The sequence below is a fragment of the Vulpes vulpes genome, chromosome 14 (assembly GCF_048418805.1).
Source record: "Vulpes vulpes isolate BD-2025 chromosome 14, VulVul3, whole genome shotgun sequence".
NCBI lineage: Eukaryota > Metazoa > Chordata > Mammalia > Carnivora > Canidae > Vulpes > Vulpes vulpes.
This window is the reverse complement of record NC_132793.1, coordinates 63,360,001-63,379,529: the sequence shown is the minus strand read 5'-3', so window position 1 is coordinate 63,379,529 and position 19,529 is coordinate 63,360,001. Positions and strand designations below refer to the sequence as shown.

Genomic DNA, 19,529 nt, shown 5'->3' with positions numbered 1-19,529 from the left:
GAGCAATGAGGCAGCTTGTCTCATACCATATTTCATCCATCTACAAAACTATCAATTTTAAAAGGTAGCACTGTTTTATGTACCATTAAGAGAAAAAAAAAGTCACCAAATAATCCACGATATGCCATTAATTTTTAAGATGCATCCCAAATTCAGAGATGTTAAAATGTGATAAAAGGTTTTAAAATCAATGAAAAAAGATGATAATCTGAGCAATCTTCAATTGACTGAGCTATATATGCACAAATAATAGCCTTTCTTTGACGGCATTATTATATATGCAGTCTGCACAAGAATTCTGAGGGAATTTTTTCACTCACCGTGTGAAATCGAAACAAAGAACATTAAGAGTGAATGAAGTATAGTTAACATCATAATTCACATATAATGCACTAAGATTTTCAAATTTATATTCTTCCTCGTAGATCTTAAAATCGATTGTTAGGAATACTGTTTTCAACTTTTAGGCTTAAACCTCAATTACTTAATGACCACTTACTTATTCCTCTCCCTTAATAATCTACACACACACACACACACACACACACACACACACACACACACTGTTCTTCTCCTCCAACCCCATCAGCTACCGAGACAAAGGCTAGAGAAGCCACTTGCAAATAAAGACGGAGGGGAAAACAGTCTGGTTCTAATGTAAAGTCAAGGTAATACCTGAGACAGTTGTGTAGATCACAAAGAAACAACTATATCTAACTAGACAGATTTATGCACAAGGGCCCTAACCAGAAGAGTGGGGCACAGTTGCAGACAGAGGGTATTACACTGACCCTTTTTTCGAAAAAAATGGAGTGGAAGTTGTGAAAGTGCAAGAACCATCATTCACATTTAAAACCCGATAGACACCAAAGAAACAAACAATCCAATCATGAAATGGGCAAAAGACATGAAGAGAAATCTCACAGAGGAAGACATGGACATGGCCAACATACACATGAGAAAATGCTCTGCATCACTTGCCATCAGGGAAATACAAATTAAAACCACAATGAGATACCACCTCACACCAGTGAGAATGGGGAAAATTAACAAGGCAGGAAACCACAAATGTTGGAGAGGATGCGGAGAAAAGGGAACCCTCTTACACTGTTGGTGGGAATGTGAACTGGTGCAGCCACTCTGGAAAACTGTGTGGAGGTTCCTCAAAGAGTTAAAAATAGACCTGCCCTACGACCCAGCAATTGCACTGTTGGGGATTTACCCCAAAGATTCAGATGCAATGAAACGTCGGGACACCTGCACCCCGATGTTTCTATCAGCAATGGCCACAATAGCCAAACTGTGGAAGGAGCCTCGGTGTCCATGGAAAGATGAATGGATAAAGAAGATGTGGTTTATGTATACAATGGAATATTACTCAGCAATTAGAAACGACAAATACCCACCATTTGCTTCGATGTGGATGGAACTGGAGGGTATTATGCTGAGTGAAATAAGTCAATCGGAGAAGGACAAGCAGTGTATGTTCTCATTCATTTGGGGAATATAAATAATAGTGAAAGGGAATATAAAGGAAGGGAGAAGAAATGTTGGGAAATATCAGGAAGGGAGACAGAACATAAAGACTCCTAACTCTGGGAAACGAACTAGGGGTGGTGGAAGGGGGGAGGAGGGCGGGTGTTGGAGGGGAATGGGTGACGGGCACTGAGGTGGACACTTGACGGGATGAGCACTGGGTGTTTTTCTGTATGTTGGTAAATTGAACACCAATAAAAATTAATTAAAAAAAAAAAGAAAAAGAAAAAGGAAAAAGAAAAAAAAAAACCCGATAGAAGCATGGTCAATCCCCCTGTATTTTAGACAATTGCCGTCAAATGTTATTTTAGATAAGAAACAAGAAGAATCCAATTTGGAAGAACGTGGCTTCAGAAATGGAGAAAGTCATGGACAGATGCAACTTGGATTGTAAATTAAGGATATTACAGTAATCCTAACAAACATTTATTATGAATACTAGGTGTAAAACCCTGTGCATATGTGCCAGACACCAGCACTCAGCTCTTAACCCACTATAAAATCAGTCCACTGCAAAGTTAAACATCAAACAAAAAGAAAGCTCCAGTACAAACTAGTAGAATACATATTAGGCCTCAATTGGATAGCAGGGCTAAATACTGCCCTCCTGGAAGCAAAAGGACACCCATTTTAATGGAAAGAGGGATGAAATGAAAACTGTGTTTGCTAAAACCCCAAATGGCACATGATTCTCCAGGGCCTTCTGTTGTGGGGGAGGAATAGTAGAAAAAGAAAAACAAATTCTGGAGCTCAGTCAGTTAAGTAATTGATTCTTGATTTGGGCTCAGGTTAAGATCAGCAGGGTCTTAAGATTGAGCCCTGCATCGGGCTCTGTGTCAGGCATTGGAGCCTGCTAAAGATTCTCTCTCTTCTCTCTTTCCCTGTTCCCTGTCTCTAGAAAAAAAGGAAGAAAGAGAAGAGAAGAGAAGAGAAGAGAAGAGAAGAGAAGAGAAGAGAAGAGAAGAGAGAAAAAAAAAATCTGAATCCTCAAATTCCAGTGGCCTGGTATGGACTGACATCTTGTTTCTATGAAGAAGGCAGGAATGATGTGAAATAGTCTACACATAGGGATCCCTGAGTCCAGATGAGAAGAGTTAAAAGAGATAGGCCCATATGCCTTAATAGAACAGTCCTACCCTATTTTAGCTTTAATATTTCAGCTTACAGGGGCAGCCTGGGTGGCTCAGCGGTTTAGTGCCGCCTTCAGCCCAGGGCGTGATCCTGGAGACCCGGGATCGAGTCCCACATCAGGCTCCCTGAATGGAGCCTGCTTCTCCCTCTGCCTGCATTTCTGCCTTTCTCTCTATGTCTCTCATGAATAAATAAAATCTTTAAAAAAAATAAAAATATTTCAGCTTACATAGCTGTTCACTCATATTGTTCCAGTTTCATGTTGCCTAACATACCAATAGAAAAATGGTTCTTATTTTAATCTTACAAACTACTTCCTTTGGTTTATGTTCAACACCAAAAAAGACAGGTACACCAGTGGTTCTAGACATGTGGTCTGCAAACCTCTGGAGGTTTCTAAGAGCTTTTAAGGGGTACACATAATAATATTAAGTCATTACGAGTCTTTTTCACCGTATTGACATTTGCAGTTAAGAAGGCAATGGAGGACAAAACTACTTGTGACTGAGCATGGATCACAGCAGTGATACCAAACTATAGAAGCAGTCATTGTGTTCTTCACTGCTACACACTCCAGGGGGAAAAAAAACCCCACACAAGTTCACCTAAAAATGTTGATAAAGCAGTAAAAATTCCCTTTATTAGGTTTCAACCCCTCACCATATGTGTGTTTAATATTCTGAGTGATGGACTAGAAGGTACTACATAAAGCACCTGTAAACCAAATTATGTTACGATGCTTGAGTGAAGGAAAAGGAGTTGTATAACTGACTGAGTTGTGAGCTAACGTAGCTGCTTTTTAAATAAAACACCATTTTTACTTGTAAGACTGATAAACAAATGATGATTATTCACATTTGGGTGTTTGGAAGCCATTTTCTTAAAAATAAAATAAGCCCGATAGTTCAAGGAAAACAACCAGTGGTGTTTGTTGCTAATAATAAAAATTGAGCTTTCTTGCAAAAATTAAAATTTTGGGAAACTTGTATCCTCACTGATAAATTTAATAGTTTTTCAATTCTTAAAATCTTTGCAGATGAGATTGGTAGTAATATTAATAGGTAGGATTTTTTTGATACCATATAAAATATGTCATCATACAGAAGACATTATTTTCCAAGTGACCAATATATGATGTTATAAAATCATTCATGAGTAAAAGATCCAATCAAAGATACAACAAAGACAAAGAGATTTTCATGAAAACAGTACAAAATACTTATCAATGTGTTTTAGATTCATACAGCAAGTCATCTTTAAGAAACTACTTGTTGAGTGTTGGTGTAGCATCAAAGAAGAATATATATAATAATCTGAAAAAGCTATTAAAATTCTGCTTCCTCTTATAATTGCATATCTGTATGAGGCCAAACTTTCTTCGTAAATGTCAATAAAAAACATCACAAGAGAGTGAAGACAGAAACAGAAGTGGAATTCAGCTGCCATCTATTAAGCCAGACATTAAAGAGATTTTTTTTCAATGCTGCACTTCTTACCATGTGTTTTTGTTTGTTTTGAGAAATAGAGTATTTCTCATAAAAATATGTTATTTGTAGCATCATATAATGGACTTCTTGCTATTTATTTTTTTATTTTTAATTTTTTTTAAAGATTTTATTTATTTGAAAGAAAGTGCATGCAAGAGTGAGCATGAGGTGGGGGGAGGGAAGGACAGACAGAGAGAGAGAAGCAGGCTCCCTGTTGAGCAGGGAGCCCAATGAGGGGCTCATCCTAGGACTCAGGGATCATTACCTGAGCTGAAGGCAGATGCTTAGCCAACTGAGCCATCCAGGTATCCAGGATTTGTTGCTATACTAATATACATATATATTCTAATAAGTATATATATTCTAATATATATAATATTGTATTTAATTTATTTGAATGAGATTTTTATTTATTTCTTTGAATGAGACAAAACTATTGGGGGGGAGGGGCAGGGGAGAGGGAAAAACAGACACCCCATGGAGCAGGAAGCCCCATGTGGGGCTCGATCCCAGGATCCTAGGATCAGGACCTGAGCTGAAGACAGACACTTAACCGACTAAGCCATCCTGGTGCCCCTAAAATAAATATTTAAAATTTTCCTCAGATTTAATTTTTTTTTTGTGGTAAATATCAGTTGATATAACATAAAAGCACTTTAGCAACTTTAATAATGTTTAAGCATGTAAAAGGCTTGAGAAGCAGTGATTATAAACCAATTAGGAAAGACCTCCTTTGGCCATAATTCTCCCCATACTTCCCAAGGGAAACCTGGTAAGGAGGGAAGAGAAAGAAAATGGGATATACTGAATAGTAGGTCTCCCACTAGTTGTTTTCATACACATTACTTTACCTTATTTATTCCTTACCAGCCTAATAGCTATGATTATCCTCATTTTACAGATGAAAAAACTGAAACTCAAAGAGAGGTGACTTGTCTAACATCACAGTTTGTGCAAGAATTAAGATTATTACAGTGTACTTCAATTCTGAAGTTTTCTTTCCACTATATCATATTTATAAGCAGAATCCCTCACCAAATTTGGCCAATAGCCAACCAAAACCAATAAATGCAGAGCTCTAGTCTTTATTGTAATTTCTGTTCTAAATCTAAAGATCTAATATTTTTACTGGTTTCAAATATTTCATTGTTGGCCTGTTTTTACCTAATTCAAAGAATGCCTGGTATACTTAATACTGGTTGTTCAGTAGGGTTTAAAGAACAATGTGCTAATTTTCTGAGTGCTAGTATCTATCAGTCATACATAGAATCATAGTTCTTTCCACTTTGTGCTAGTCAATATCAAAGAGTAGATTTATATAGTGAAAGGTCTGTCTCTTTTGCTTTGTAGGTTCATGTAAGCAAGCATTTATTAAGATATTCATTCATCAAATATTAATTAAAAATCTAATATTTACTAGGCTTTGGCATCATGAAACATGTAAATATAAAGATTGATTTCTGATTATTTAAAATAGAATTATGGCACTTTAAAAGCTTTAAAATTAAACAATTTGTGGCTACTTTCTCTGTAATCCGGTTTGATCAGTTTCCCTTTTAAATGAAAATCTTAAAATGAAGAAATTAAGGTATCATTAGTGAGCATTTAATGACTATATTTTAATACTGCTTTACCAAGTTGTTAGAAAATGCAAGTGCTACTAATAATATTTTTATTAGGGGCTAACTTTTGTCAGGTAGGATCCATTTCCCTTCTGGCTTCAGGTGGAGCCATTCAGCTAGAGTGGCGTTCCCAATTTCTTTCACCATCCCTCACTTTTTCCCCTCCTACAGGGGGAGTGACTTACTTGATTAGTACATCTGAGGGAAGAAACAGAATGCTTTACTCAGCCCTTCTAGGCATTTTTCAAAGATTCTTGCAAAAAGGATGCATTCCAGCTTGCTTTCTACGTTGTGAAAGGCAAAGTGGATGCTTGAAGGATATGTGAATGTTTGTTTCAGGAAGAAATATATTAGGTAATCTAAATTTAGTCACAGATCTAAACCACATTTTCCATTTGAACTGTATCAATTAGGAAAACTGGTGTTTTGATCCCTTTTTGTCTGATTCCTTTGTCCTGTTGTTCACTGGGTTCCAAACTCAGGAAGGTAAGACAGCCATATTATTTTTGGTACAAGGTACTGAAAGGTACAAAAGCTGGGGACCTCAAAAGTTGGGATACATTCTTGGTTGATTATGACCTTGAAGGAAGACAGGATGTTATTTACTGGCCCAGAATGCCCAACGCTGTGTATCAGAAACCATGTTCACTTTACATAGATTATTATCATTCCATTTTTCAGAAAAAAAACCTGATGCATAAGAAGTTAATTTGTTTGAGGTCACAGTATATTAAGTGGAAAAAGACAGGATTTAACTCAGGTCATTCAAATGCTATACTTTTAATCTCATCTCCATACTACATGCCTGCAATGGGTATGGTTCTGAATGTTAACCAGACACCAAGAACAGAAAATAAAAATAATTATTATCAAATATGCCTTCAATGACTACTGGTTTTAAGCTCACTTGGAAAAATGTAAATGTTCTGGAATATAGAAAAATGTTTAAAATATAAATTCTTAGATTGCTTACTAAATTATAGCTAAGCCTGTTCTTTTTTCTTTCCAGTTATATATTAAAAGCTTTAGGCTAAGGGGAAAAGAAGGAAGAAAGAAATGCAGTGTGATGGGGGTACTCAGTTTCAGAGGAAAGCAACATCCAGTATGAACAGCAGCAGCCCCTGGTGGTCTATGGGGAAAAAATAGTATATCTATAATTATGGGGGTAGAAATATGTTTTTAAAAAGAATATATGTACATATTTAGCCATTTGACTCAGTTCTCAACCCAACACATTAAAAAACAGATGCTTTAAAAAATGATCTGTTGGCAAGATGCTTGTTAAAATTTTATCAGTTGAAATATTAAAATTCATTATGAATTAATTAACACATTATATAAAAATAAAATGTTTTTGTTTCATCGTTTTACAAAGTACTATAACCAGTGGTGATTAACACTGGGAATTTTGTGTGTCTTGCTATGTGTTGCTCAGAAAGAAACTAAATTTATAGGATTACCACTAAATTGATGACATTTTCTGTCTTCACTCTTGAATTCAGTTGGCAGATGTTTTCGAGAACAAAAAATTCCATCTTATTACAAAACATATTAAGCAGGTTTTCCTGCCAGGCATGTCTGACATGATGTTTATTGCCTAGACCAAATCAATCCCCTTAATAAGCCATAATATATGCCAGAAAGTACATTATTTCATACTTAAGGAAAGTTGCCACATGAAACAGTAAGTACTTTGATCTCTCAAGCTCTGCTTCTAATGCATCAGAAATGTGCTACATAATCCAAGTTACTCATATCTATTTATGCTCATTTATTATGTAAAATGAAAGTACCCTTTGCTAATCTTAAAGTTTTAGGCCTGGATTCTACTTTATTTCTGCCTGTCTATAATAGAATTTATAAAAATTTGAAAGGAGAGTTTCGCTTTTTTATCATATTCCAGCAAAAAAGAAAATTCAAATACTTAAATATACCACGAACATAAAATGGTTCCAGAGATTAAACACTCATTGACTGCAATATAAATAAATTAAATCTGGTTGCTGAAACCCCAGATAGAAATAGCTCCAGTGGCATTAGCACAAAAGAGAACAGTTACAGAAGAAGATGGGGTATTTATTAGCTTTCACCAATAATTTGAGCATAATCTAAGTCAGAGTATCAAAAACATATTTTTTGAAAGAAAGCTTCAGTTTATCAGTTGGCTGTTTCTGAACAATTGCAAAAATTCACATAAATGCTGAAAAAAATCCGTCAGAAAACTAGACACCAAATATCTCTCATGTTAAGGGATAAGATTTTTGATGGATGTCAACAAGCAATCAAGCCATAAATATTTGAGTATCTTCAATGTGTAATGCCAGGCTTTGCCAAGATTCTTATTCTGTAAATGTCTCCTCCACATTTGGATTTTTCCTTCTGTGGCCATGTAATTTCCTTCCCTCTCCTACTTTTGCTTTTTTTTTTTTCCCCCAACTTTCTGGGGTCTAATCTCTCTTCTTTACTTCCCATCACCACAGCTCACAATTAAGTCTTTTAGGGAAGAGATGTTCAGTTACATCTCAGTATTACATAGACCAGCATCAAGTCACTTTTGCCTATATTCCACTTACCTAATGTAAAGTGCTTTTAAATTATCTTCCTTAGTCTGAGTACTTGTCTCTTATGCTCCAGTTTGATACCAGAATAATCCTTATTTCTATGCTGCAGGTCACATTATCTAGGTATCTCTAGACTTGGACCTGGTGTTTTTGCTTTGGTCTCCTTGTTAGGGGTCTGGATTCTAGTTTGTGGGTTTATTATCCTTCATAGTATGCTCTGTACTATTGTAAAAATTAGCTCATTTCTGTTTATTCTTAAGGACTGACTGATAAAACATACTCAAAGACCTACGGATTATTGGGAATGGAAAGGCATAAAAGATAGAAATTAATAATATTATGAAACAAAAACACAAGAGTTCTCTCAAGACAGCACATGATAAATTCCATAGAAGTTAACCAATCACAATAACTTCCATAAATCATAGTAAGGAGAGGTCACTATTTACGATGATACGAAAAGGTGAGATTTCAGATGGGCACTAAAACATGGATAGAATCTGGATGAAGGGAAAGAACAGGAAGTAAAGTTACAACTCCAATAAAGTACAAAGTGTGTATAGCACAGAATAAGTACAGCAGCCTGGCTCTACTTTTATGAGCAAGTGTGTGAAAGAGAAACAGCAGTAGGTCAGCATGCAATATTTTCATTTTCACCCATAAATAGTACCTTGATGATACAGCTAAAAAAAGAAAACAGGATATCCCACTTTTATATATTCAGATGAAAAGGTATATAGCTCAAGGTATCAAATAAATCTTGAGAAACTGACTTTTTATCATCAATTTTTGTAATGTATTCTCAGCCATTGGAGTGGGTAGGGGACTAACAATGTAATTCTTTGTTTTGAATTGTTTGAATGTTTCCTCAGAGACTTAATCAAGTAGCATACTTTAATGATGCAGGACATATTAAAAAATAGTAATTGTTTGGGATTTTAATCATGACTCCACCACCTTACTTACCAAATAAAAATTTATTGCAAAGGATCTGTTCTACAGATATTTATTATGAAGACTCTATTCTAAATCTGTAGATATATAACAGTGAGCAAAACAGACTAAGTCCCTGCCCTCATGGAGTTTACATTAAAAGCTATCTGACTGGGAAAATTACTAAGTTTTGACTCACAGTCTTCTCATGTAAAATTGGATGATTATTATTGATCCTATTAAAAGAATATACATTCTTTTATAGAATGTGTATACATTCACATACAATGTAATATATTTATATGTATTTACTTATATATTATAATTATGTATTATATATAAATTGTTTATAGATATTTAATAGCATCTATTAAATAACTGATCACAAATCTATTAATTATCAGATGTTGTTTACCATATCATATCATGCTTTTATTATAACTGGCTTAATTTTCATATTTCATGTACATATTTTGTCTCCAACTGGTTAGAAGAATGTGGTAAAGAGGAAAGGGAGAAAGAATCTACAATAATTACAAGTCCTGGTTTCAACACTCAGTTCTACCATTTACTAGTTACTGATCCTAGACAAAAATGAGCCATCTGTGCATCAGTTTCCTTAACTATAAAATAAGTATAAAACTATTTGATCCACTTACCTCACACCAGGATTGTTACAGGGAATATACAAACAACCTCAAAATGTAAATGGTTAAGAAGTATATAAATTAATGCTAATGTATCCCCATCACATACCAACCTCTGTGTCTGAAAATTACAAACAGCTTTTGGAGACATGTATTGGAAGGGAGAGTACAAGAAGTTGCTTCTCAAGTAGATCAAAATTACTTAAGAAATAATACACCTTACACAACATGAATCATTCTTTTCTTTCTCACCACAGGATCACACCTTGCTATCTAAAAATATGTTTGAAGAATACCAGCTTAATTCTGCTATTTTGCACAATTCTAGAAGATTTTAAGAGAACGGGTATTTATTAAGGAAAAATGACATCCGTAACTAAGACCATCAGGTATATAGTTGTGTTACCTAAACAAGTCTGTTTTTGTGTTAAGTGCTTTCAATGGGAACTGAGATTGATGAGTGAAATGAGACAAGAAAGAAAGAAGCAAAAAGACATACATGATAAGGAAGGAAGCAGAAATAGTAGGGGTGTTAAAGAGATAAAAGAATTAAAGAAAAAAGACAAAGGGAAAGAGAGATCTTAAAAATGAAACAACTAAAAAAGAGGTTTCTTCCTTGATATAAGAAAAAAAATAGAGGCAGAGATAAATGAAACAGATTTGAAAACAGAAAAAAGAAAATGCACACATACATGAGAACAAAAGCAAAAAGTCTTGGTGACAAGAGAAAATAGAAAAGAAAGTACAAAACTTACAAGACATGTCAGAAATAGATGCTTAATCTGTATATATCATAGGCATATAAAAGAAACTTTTAGAAGAAATAAAAAAATACCTATAGTCACTTTTTGTTTGCATTTTGTCACTTTTTGTTTGCACTTTACATAAGTAAGTGAATTTTCTTAATGATTTGTATATTTCAAAAACTTTAACAATTTTTTTTTTGAAATCTGGATATGAGAATTAATTTTTTTTAACTGTCCTAAGAATGGTGGTTGACAAACTGGGTCATATAATTAGAAAGCTTAGGATAACCAATCAAGGTGACATCACACCCTTTATGCAGCCATAGGAAAGAAAAGCAGTAATACAACCACATCAGGATGAGCAAGCTACTTATTGATTCCAATCTAATCACTGTTTTTGTTTTTCAAAAAATATATCAAATAGTGAGATGGTTTTCAGAAATTTAAATACTCCAATCTGACTAACATTTGCTAGAGTCATTGTATGATGAGCTTTGTGTATTCTTGGTCTGGATACCTTTTTGGGGTCTTGAGAACTTACATGCTGCTTTCATACTGCTTAACTGCCCTAACTTACTCAACAAACTAACTTATAGTCTTGAATGTTTGGAGCATAATTCCCAAAAATATAGTGATTATGCAATGAACTAGAGTCAAGAAAATAATTTAGAAAGTTATCTCTTCCCATCAAAGATAGTATGAAATATTTTATTAGTGAGCTTTTAAAATGTAAAAATAGCTCAGATTGAATAATTTGAAGCTTTGCTATCTTACAATATAATGTATAAAGTGTTAATTTGTCTATATTTAAATGTTCTGAATTGCTCACTTTTAAAGAACATATCAATTTACTATTTTATTTACCCAGTAGTATTTCTGACATGCTTTACTATTAAATTCTATTTCTAGGACCCATAATAAAGGCTTTGGAAATTGCATAAATCTGTCTCATATATACAATACACAGTATGTATATCAAGTAGAATGTGTCGAAGTTCAAATAAAATTGTTTGTGCCCCCTATGAATTAGAACTCCTTGGGCAGCACTGCTCTAACGATCCCATGCTGCTAGCATTACAAAGTGCAAAGGTTCACTGGGTAAGAAAAGAGCAAAGGAGGGAGTTACCTCATTACACTATCCCTAAACTATTCTAGTTTAAATATTTATTAAGATATTAATTACTCTTCCTCCCTCCATCTGCCTTCAGAAGTTCAGCTGAAACACCGTGGATGGATGGCTGCTGGTAGGAAGAGAATGTATTAAAACCATTACCACCCAAGATGAAGACTGATGTTTTGTATGGTGCATTATTAATCGCTTTTGAGGCTTAAGTAAAATATCACACTGAAATAGAATGACGTGTTTTGTAATGCTGAATAAAAAAACAAAACATTTCATCCAAGTTAACCACCATGGGATATGTATGGTTAAAAATTAATTTTCTTTTAAAAAAGAAAAATAGTATATATGAAATAAAATACAAATAAAGTAAAAAAATAATGAAGGAAAGTAATAATTTTTATTACTTACTCTGATATACAGCTGCATCATTTCTTTTTCTCTCTGGGGGTTACGATACTTTTCATAGAAATCACGTCGCTTCTTTGTTTCTTTAGAGACTTTATCTTTTCTTTCCCGTTTTTCTGCTGGTTCATCTGAACTATCAGACGATGACTGTACATGTATCTTTGGCTTTTCTACTTCAATATAGTTTTCATTGGGATTCAGTACTATTACTCCATATCCTTCCTGTTTTGAAAGGAAAGAAGGCAGCATAATTTAATCTTAGAAACCATCTCAATTCGTAAAAAAATCTGTAAAATTTCATAGTGATTTAATATAGTTGCATATTCACTAAAGTATTTCTTTATAAAAGACTATACTTTTAATTTTTCTAATAAAAAGTTATTTGTAATTGTTGGCCTGTATTGTTTATATAAATAAACAGATTATTTGTAAGAATAAAAAGACAAAACCGTAAAGAATATAATGGTTACATTTTTTAAAAAAGTACTTCAGATCTCTCAGGACCCCCCAAATAATTGAAATAAATGATCAAATAGCAAATAAACTTTCAAACCACATTAATATTTAAAAACCTATTTTGAGAAAATAGTCTCTTTGAAGTTGAAATTAAAATTTCACGCCATATTTTGTTGGATTTTCTTTCCTTTACAATTGCACTTCAATGAGCATTTTTTATTTGTTTGAATTCAAGAAAGAATAAGCAATTAAAGAATAAATGCGATCTAACACTCTACAGATTTACATATCTATAATATCAGAAATATATAATGTCTACCTGTGCACCTTTTATTTTTTCCCACCTCTCTTAAGGAGGCCACACAAATCATAAAGCAAAATAATGTCCTACTATAATACATGGAAGCAATTATTTAATCCTAAAATTTCTTTCATTTTTAACTGCCATACAAATTTATCTTTCTTAGGAACCAGTCATGTCCCAAAGATTAGACTACAGCTTACTGAGCTTATATACCTTCTTTAAAGTTTTAAAAATATGCTTTCCTGTCTGACAATTCTAGCAAGGCAAACGTTTCTATGGTTATAATTAGGAAAACTTTTGGTATTTATATTAAGTTATAACTGATGAAATAATCAAACCATGGGAAATAGAGAATAAACAATTTCCACTGACAAGCATGTACAATGTGAATTTGTGAAGTTATTAATATCTTCTATTTTCTATTCATTTCTGTACTGTGGGTGTCCCAATTCTGCCTTGTAAAATCCTGTAAGGTCATATTTTGAAAATGTATTATATTATAATGAAAACATGTAAGAGCTATGGAAAATAAAGCATGAAAAATCTCATCCTTACAAAAAAGAAAACTGAATACTTTTTCCAAAACTGTAACTTTAGAACTACTTCAATTTAAAATTTAATTGGTTTTTTTTTTTTGCCAAACGAACCATAAGAAGTGATTTTTTTAAAGTGATAGCAGTAATAACAGAATAATATTAGCATAGACTTAATTATCTTATTTTTAAATATGCTACACTGCTGCACATAGTTGGGTTTTTTAAATAGTTGATTTCACAATCTACATAAAAACTTCATTGGGATTTTTCAATTTTTTCCCCCAGTTGATATTACTGTCTAAAACCTGATATAGTTTGCTGATTGTGAAATTCATTAAAGTTGGGATTTTAGTGAGAGTTCTATTAATTAAGATATAGTTGTCTCGCACATATGAAAACTATATAATCACACATACCAAACTGATTAATACCACATATTCTTTAATACATCTTCAAATAAAACTTAAATAACCTCTTTTATCAGAAGTTATAAAATATCTTACAAATTTAAAAATTTAAACATTCTACATCAAAGCATGTGATAAAGATTTTTTTGTTTTGTTTTTCTTTTTAAGTATCTTAGCTGGTAAGTCAAAGTTTTACCAACAAAAGATATTTTATTTGGTCCTGCTTTATTCTAATCTGTATAGCTATTCAAAAGTCTTGTAATTCATTGTGATCACTGTCAGGTAGACAGATTGTCACTTGGTGATTTTCTACAGTTGGACACACTTGACTAGTTATTAAAATCACATTTGAAGGAAGTTCCTACCCCTCTTGCTTGTGCCTCTTACAACTTTTCACGCCCTTCTCAAATTTCAGCCATAACTTCTCCTCCCACCAAAAGTAAGTTAAAGAACACTGTTGCACTCTGCTAAACAGGGTGAAATAGAGGCATTCATACACTGTCTCTGGTGTAAGGAACGTAGTCAAAAAAGGTCACCATAGGCCAAAAAGAAAATTGCCTCCTTACTAGATTCTGTACCGTGAGTAAGTGGTCTCCTGTCATGTTTCTTCCCTGCCTTCTCTGAGTGAATTGAACTTTAAACACACACACACAGACACACACACACATACATGCACACATATGCACATGCATAGTCTCTCATACTCACACGAGTTAGAAGTAGCAAACCCAAAATAGAATCTTAGAACTCTTAGAGATGAAAATAGTGATATACTACATTTTAACGATATTGTGAAAAACATCAAACTCATGTAACAGTTGATAGAACATGAGCATCATCACTGTACCATGAAAGAATTCCAAATAAAGGTAAACTCCTTAGACAAAATTTACAGTCACTAGAATTATAAAACTGTTACCCTAATTTTTAACTTAATCACTCACTAAAATATTTTCATAATACTACATTTACTTGAGTAAAAGTTTTTACTTCAATTTTTTGAAATCATTGATTGAAAAATTACTGTGCCTACTTGATTTCAAATGGACTCTAAAATTTGGTGTGTCCTATCTACATAAGTATAAAAAACAGACACATATAAATCATCAAAGAAGTAGTATTTGTCTAAGTTATTGATTATGTAACTGAAAATTACATGATTCATTTGTCCAATTTTATAAAGACACAATGTCAATTTTTCACCACAGCATCAACTGATGAAAAATGATCCTATTTTTAAATCATGACTATATAAATCAATTAGAGAATTTTTAGCATTTAGATTTCAACAATGAATGCTGCTCTTTAAACACCTGAATTATTTAGAAAATATTTTATCATTTAGATATTTCATACTGCCAATTTAATTAATGGAATAACAATCAAGAAATATTCAAGAACATTTTCTGCAGAAATGAGAGCTAATTTTAATAAATGTCTTTGTTGCAAATTCAATTACCATTCTGTGAAAAACTTACATTTTTCAATTAAAATTTTCCTGATAAATTAATTAATGTGATATTCACAGAGACCATTAATAACCATTTTATAATGAGAAAGAGAAAACTGGAGGAACAAAATAAAGTTAACCTCCCACTTACTTGCTCTAACCACAGATATTTAGGAAAACTTCATCTTTTCCTCCTTTTTTTCTGTCACATATAAATATTGTCCAAAAATTCCTTTATATAATAAAGTTAAAAAGATTTTTGCCATTCAACATTGACACATGGAAACTAAGGTATCAAGGAAAATAGTCAAAGTAAAACAGGCAGATAATAAACCAGTAGTTAAATTTAGCCGTTTTAAATGCAGTATCAATTTATATCTTAAAAAATCAGAATGTCACTTTAAAAATTAATTCTCTCTATACCCAATAACTCAGGAGACACAGAAATAGAAATTCTAGTTTGACCTTTAACAAATATACTCATAAAGTTTTACAAAACTTTATAAACCAGGCATCAGATATAATATCATAAAAGAACTGTGTACTGCCACTCTAATCAGGCCTCTGTAACTAATGCTTATAACCTTAAACATTTTATATTGAAGTATCCATTTTATATTTAATTATTCATGCTAAATTTCTCATAAGATGAAAAGGTAGGTCATCTCAAACATACATGGAAACTTCCATTATTTTAACAAGACAAAATGATCAAACTGATTATCTAACATACTACAATTAAATAAATAAAACTTCTGGCATCTTGCATAATGATTTACCAAATCAATTCCAATACCCAACATTTCAAGAGACAAAGCATATATAAAGTTTTTAATTAACTCTTATGTTTGAGTGCACAGACTAGAAGATCAAGAAAGTGATCAAGAGGATAGATAATTTGTTTCATGGATCTCATTCCATTTTCTATTCTTTGTAGCTATAACTATAGCTTCATTTTCAGAACTGTGTTTATAAGGTATAAACCATGGACTCAATCAGAAACCCTCCAAATTTTATTCCTAGACATAGCATTTTATTCAGCACAAGGGCTTGCTGTGATTTAAACAGAATACAGAGGCCTCTAGGCGTCCTTTACTTTGAAGTCTATAGATGCACTTACTAATAAATAATAGTTCATTTATCATTCAATCAACAAATGATAGCTTAGGTCAGAGGTCTAAACAGATAGGTGATGCCAAACACAAAGAATCAAAGTGGAAACTGTGCTTAAGAAATTAAATCAGAATAGAAATGTACTTGTCAAGAAGATTCTACAAATAGATAAAATGTTTAAATGTCCAACCAAAATCATAACATACTTTGATCCAATAAAATGTTGCTAAAACTAAAGATTTATCCAAATTAATTTGCTTGTTAATTACCAGTTATAAGGAAAATAGGAGAAAATTCTACATCTTTTCAAATCTCTTGTGGTTGGCTAAATAAAAAATCAGGTGAAAGTACTCAGTCCTGCCAATACTGCCAGCCACATGTGACCAAAGAGGTCAGGGGCCAAAGTAGAATCCTTTGACCTATGGGACTGCCCATTTTGGTCTTCAGGCAAAGCTCTGTAAAAGATCATTTTACCCAGATTTATCAATCATATTTTTAAAGTTCAGCATTCTATCTGCTTGGTTTGAAAAAAGAAAGGTGCTCATCCTCAAGGGAAATGAAACCCAAAGCGTTTTATGTACACACTACATCTACCCATGGTTAAAACGGACAAACCGCTGTCCATTCATCTTTTCTAAAAGATGTATGTTGTGTTTATTCTCATCTTTTTCACAACAAGGGTATGTCTAAGTCACTGTTGCAACATTCTAGGTGCAACAGTGAGATGAGGTCATGACAACCAATCAGAAGTCACTAGTGAAGCGTTAAAGTAAACATAGCTGTTGGAGCTGCAGCTCTGCTTGAAAAATGCCCCCTCCATTATTTCAGCAATTTTCTCAAGACGTGACCTGGGACTGAAACGCCTAAAACATCACTTGACTCCGTTTTGTGCTTCCTCCCAATGTGCATTTAGGTAAGAGCACCCTGCTAATATTTTGTAAAATGTTTGTCACGACCATGCTTTAACTTCCAGCTCCCTAAATTCTAATGTCGTGTTCCATGGTATAAAAATACCATAATATAGACCAACATAGATTATTCCAGTAAGTTTCCAACTTCAAATAGCTCATCAAGTTAGTCAGTAAAAGAAAACATGCCACAAAAAGTTTTCAGAGGACCACCTGTTGTCTATTATTTTTACATAGCACTTACTCATAAATCATAACACAGGGTAATTAATCAAGCTGTCAAAGAGAAGGTCAAAGGTTATATGGTAGAGTCAGAAGGTCATGCATGGGCTGATAGAGGTCAGGGTCACACTGCATTCCTCATTATCAAGTTGGGATGAGAGACGGCCCAAGCAAACAAAAGTGAAAGCAGATGGAGGAGTGGATAAAAAAAAAAAAAAAGAAAATTTCACAAACAAAAAGAAAAGTGAAAGAAGACTGTCAGCTGCCTTCAAGTAGAGAATAGAAGAGAAAAGAAATACACTGAAATGTGCTCAAAGGAGCTCAAGAACATAAAGAAACTACAGTTTTATTAATTAAATAAGTTGAATATAACTTTTCCTGGCCATTTTATTAGTGCATACTAAGCAACATTAGAAAATACATGTTTACCGTCTCTATACCTTTTCCAGCTAGTGTGCTCAAGATAAATTAATGTAAAGGCAGAGAGTTACAAGGATAAAGTATGATTACAAAAACCCCCCCAAAACAACAAGAAAAAAACACCCCCCACAGAAAACCCCACAACTTATAATAAAAGGATTTTTTTTCCTTTAATAGTCTCTACATTATAACATAGATGTGCAAATAGTTTTAGCCACAGGATAGACAATTTTTAAGTATGATACAAAGATATCCACAAATATAAATGCATCATAAAAGTCCTTTTGAATAACAAAACAGTTATAAAATATTCTATTATTATGCTGGCCTGAATCAGATGCAGAACACTGTGCAAAATTAGCTGTCACCCTTTGCTCAAAATCTTTGTTAATCTCATTTTGAATGTTTGCAGCTTTATCAACACATGCATCAATGTCAGCTCCTTGGTTACTGAACCGCTGTAGTTGGAAGAAGATATAATTAAAATGTTTTGGCACAGAAAAGGTGAAATTGTATCTTCCCTTGTTCCCTTAGGAGTCTGTAAAACATGAAGGATGTATTGACAAACACACACTCCTTGTCTCTGGTTCTGACATCCCAGGTCATCCAAGTGCTATTTATTTTAAAACATTCACTTTGCACTTATCTATATTATCGCCAGATCTGTTTCTAACTTTTCCTACGTTTTAGAACACTGTGATGCTTAAACACCACAGTTTTTTCTTCTGATCACCAATATTTTATTAAAGCAGTCCATAAATTTACAATAGCATCATAAAAAACATTTACCATTCATTATCAAGGATATAAATATGATTTAACACTACAGCATTATGAAATCTTTTATATTCTTTGCTTTTCATTCTCATAAAGAAAATCCACAAACATACACCCACACACGTTTACACATTAAAATAAAAAGAAGTAACAAGTTACAACTGTTGCCTGTCAATGACAGATCAAAATCCCTAAGTGGATATAGGGAATCTTATAGACACACCTCCCTATTACATGGTCCCAAGCAGAGTTGGATAGAAAACTTATGTTCTGAAATTTACTACTCTGCATGATAGTTATGCTTTATGCTTTATTGTTTTTAAAGATTTTATGTATTTATTCACGAGAGACACAGAGAGAGAGAGAGGCAGAGACATAGGCAGAGGGAAAGGGAGAGGCAGGCTCAGTGCAAGGAATCTGATGTGGGACTCGATCCCAGATCCTGGGATCACGCCCTGAGTTGAAGGCAGACACTCAACTGCTGAGCCACCCAGGCGTCCCTGCTTTATGCTTTAGAGGGCAAAATGAAAGTCCAATATTCTCTTAGCTTCCTACTAAAATCCATTACAAAACTGTGTATATATTGTAGTTATAGATGATAGGCTCAGGGTCTTTCAAATCATTATCACTTTGACTCAATCATATACCAAGGAAACATATGGTAAGTTTTTAAGTTACTCTTAAAATTTACTTTAAATCTATAATACATAAATCATTTTATCTTCAAATAGGTCTCTTTTCTCTC

At 33.3% G+C, this 19,529-nt stretch overlaps 1 protein-coding gene across 21 annotated transcripts in view; it reads right to left on the bottom strand.

Annotated features, from left to right (window-relative positions):
* Positions 1-19,529, bottom strand: part of ARB2A (ARB2 cotranscriptional regulator A) — a 413,243-nt gene that overhangs the window by 228,461 nt on the left and 165,253 nt on the right. For all 21 annotated transcript variants that reach the window (XM_072736791.1, XM_025992896.2, XM_072736792.1 and 18 more), the window contains one exon: positions 12,195-12,413. In XM_072736791.1, coding sequence (XP_072592892.1) covers positions 12,195-12,413 — 219 coding nt within the window. The remainder of the gene's footprint in view (positions 1-12,194; positions 12,414-19,529) is intronic.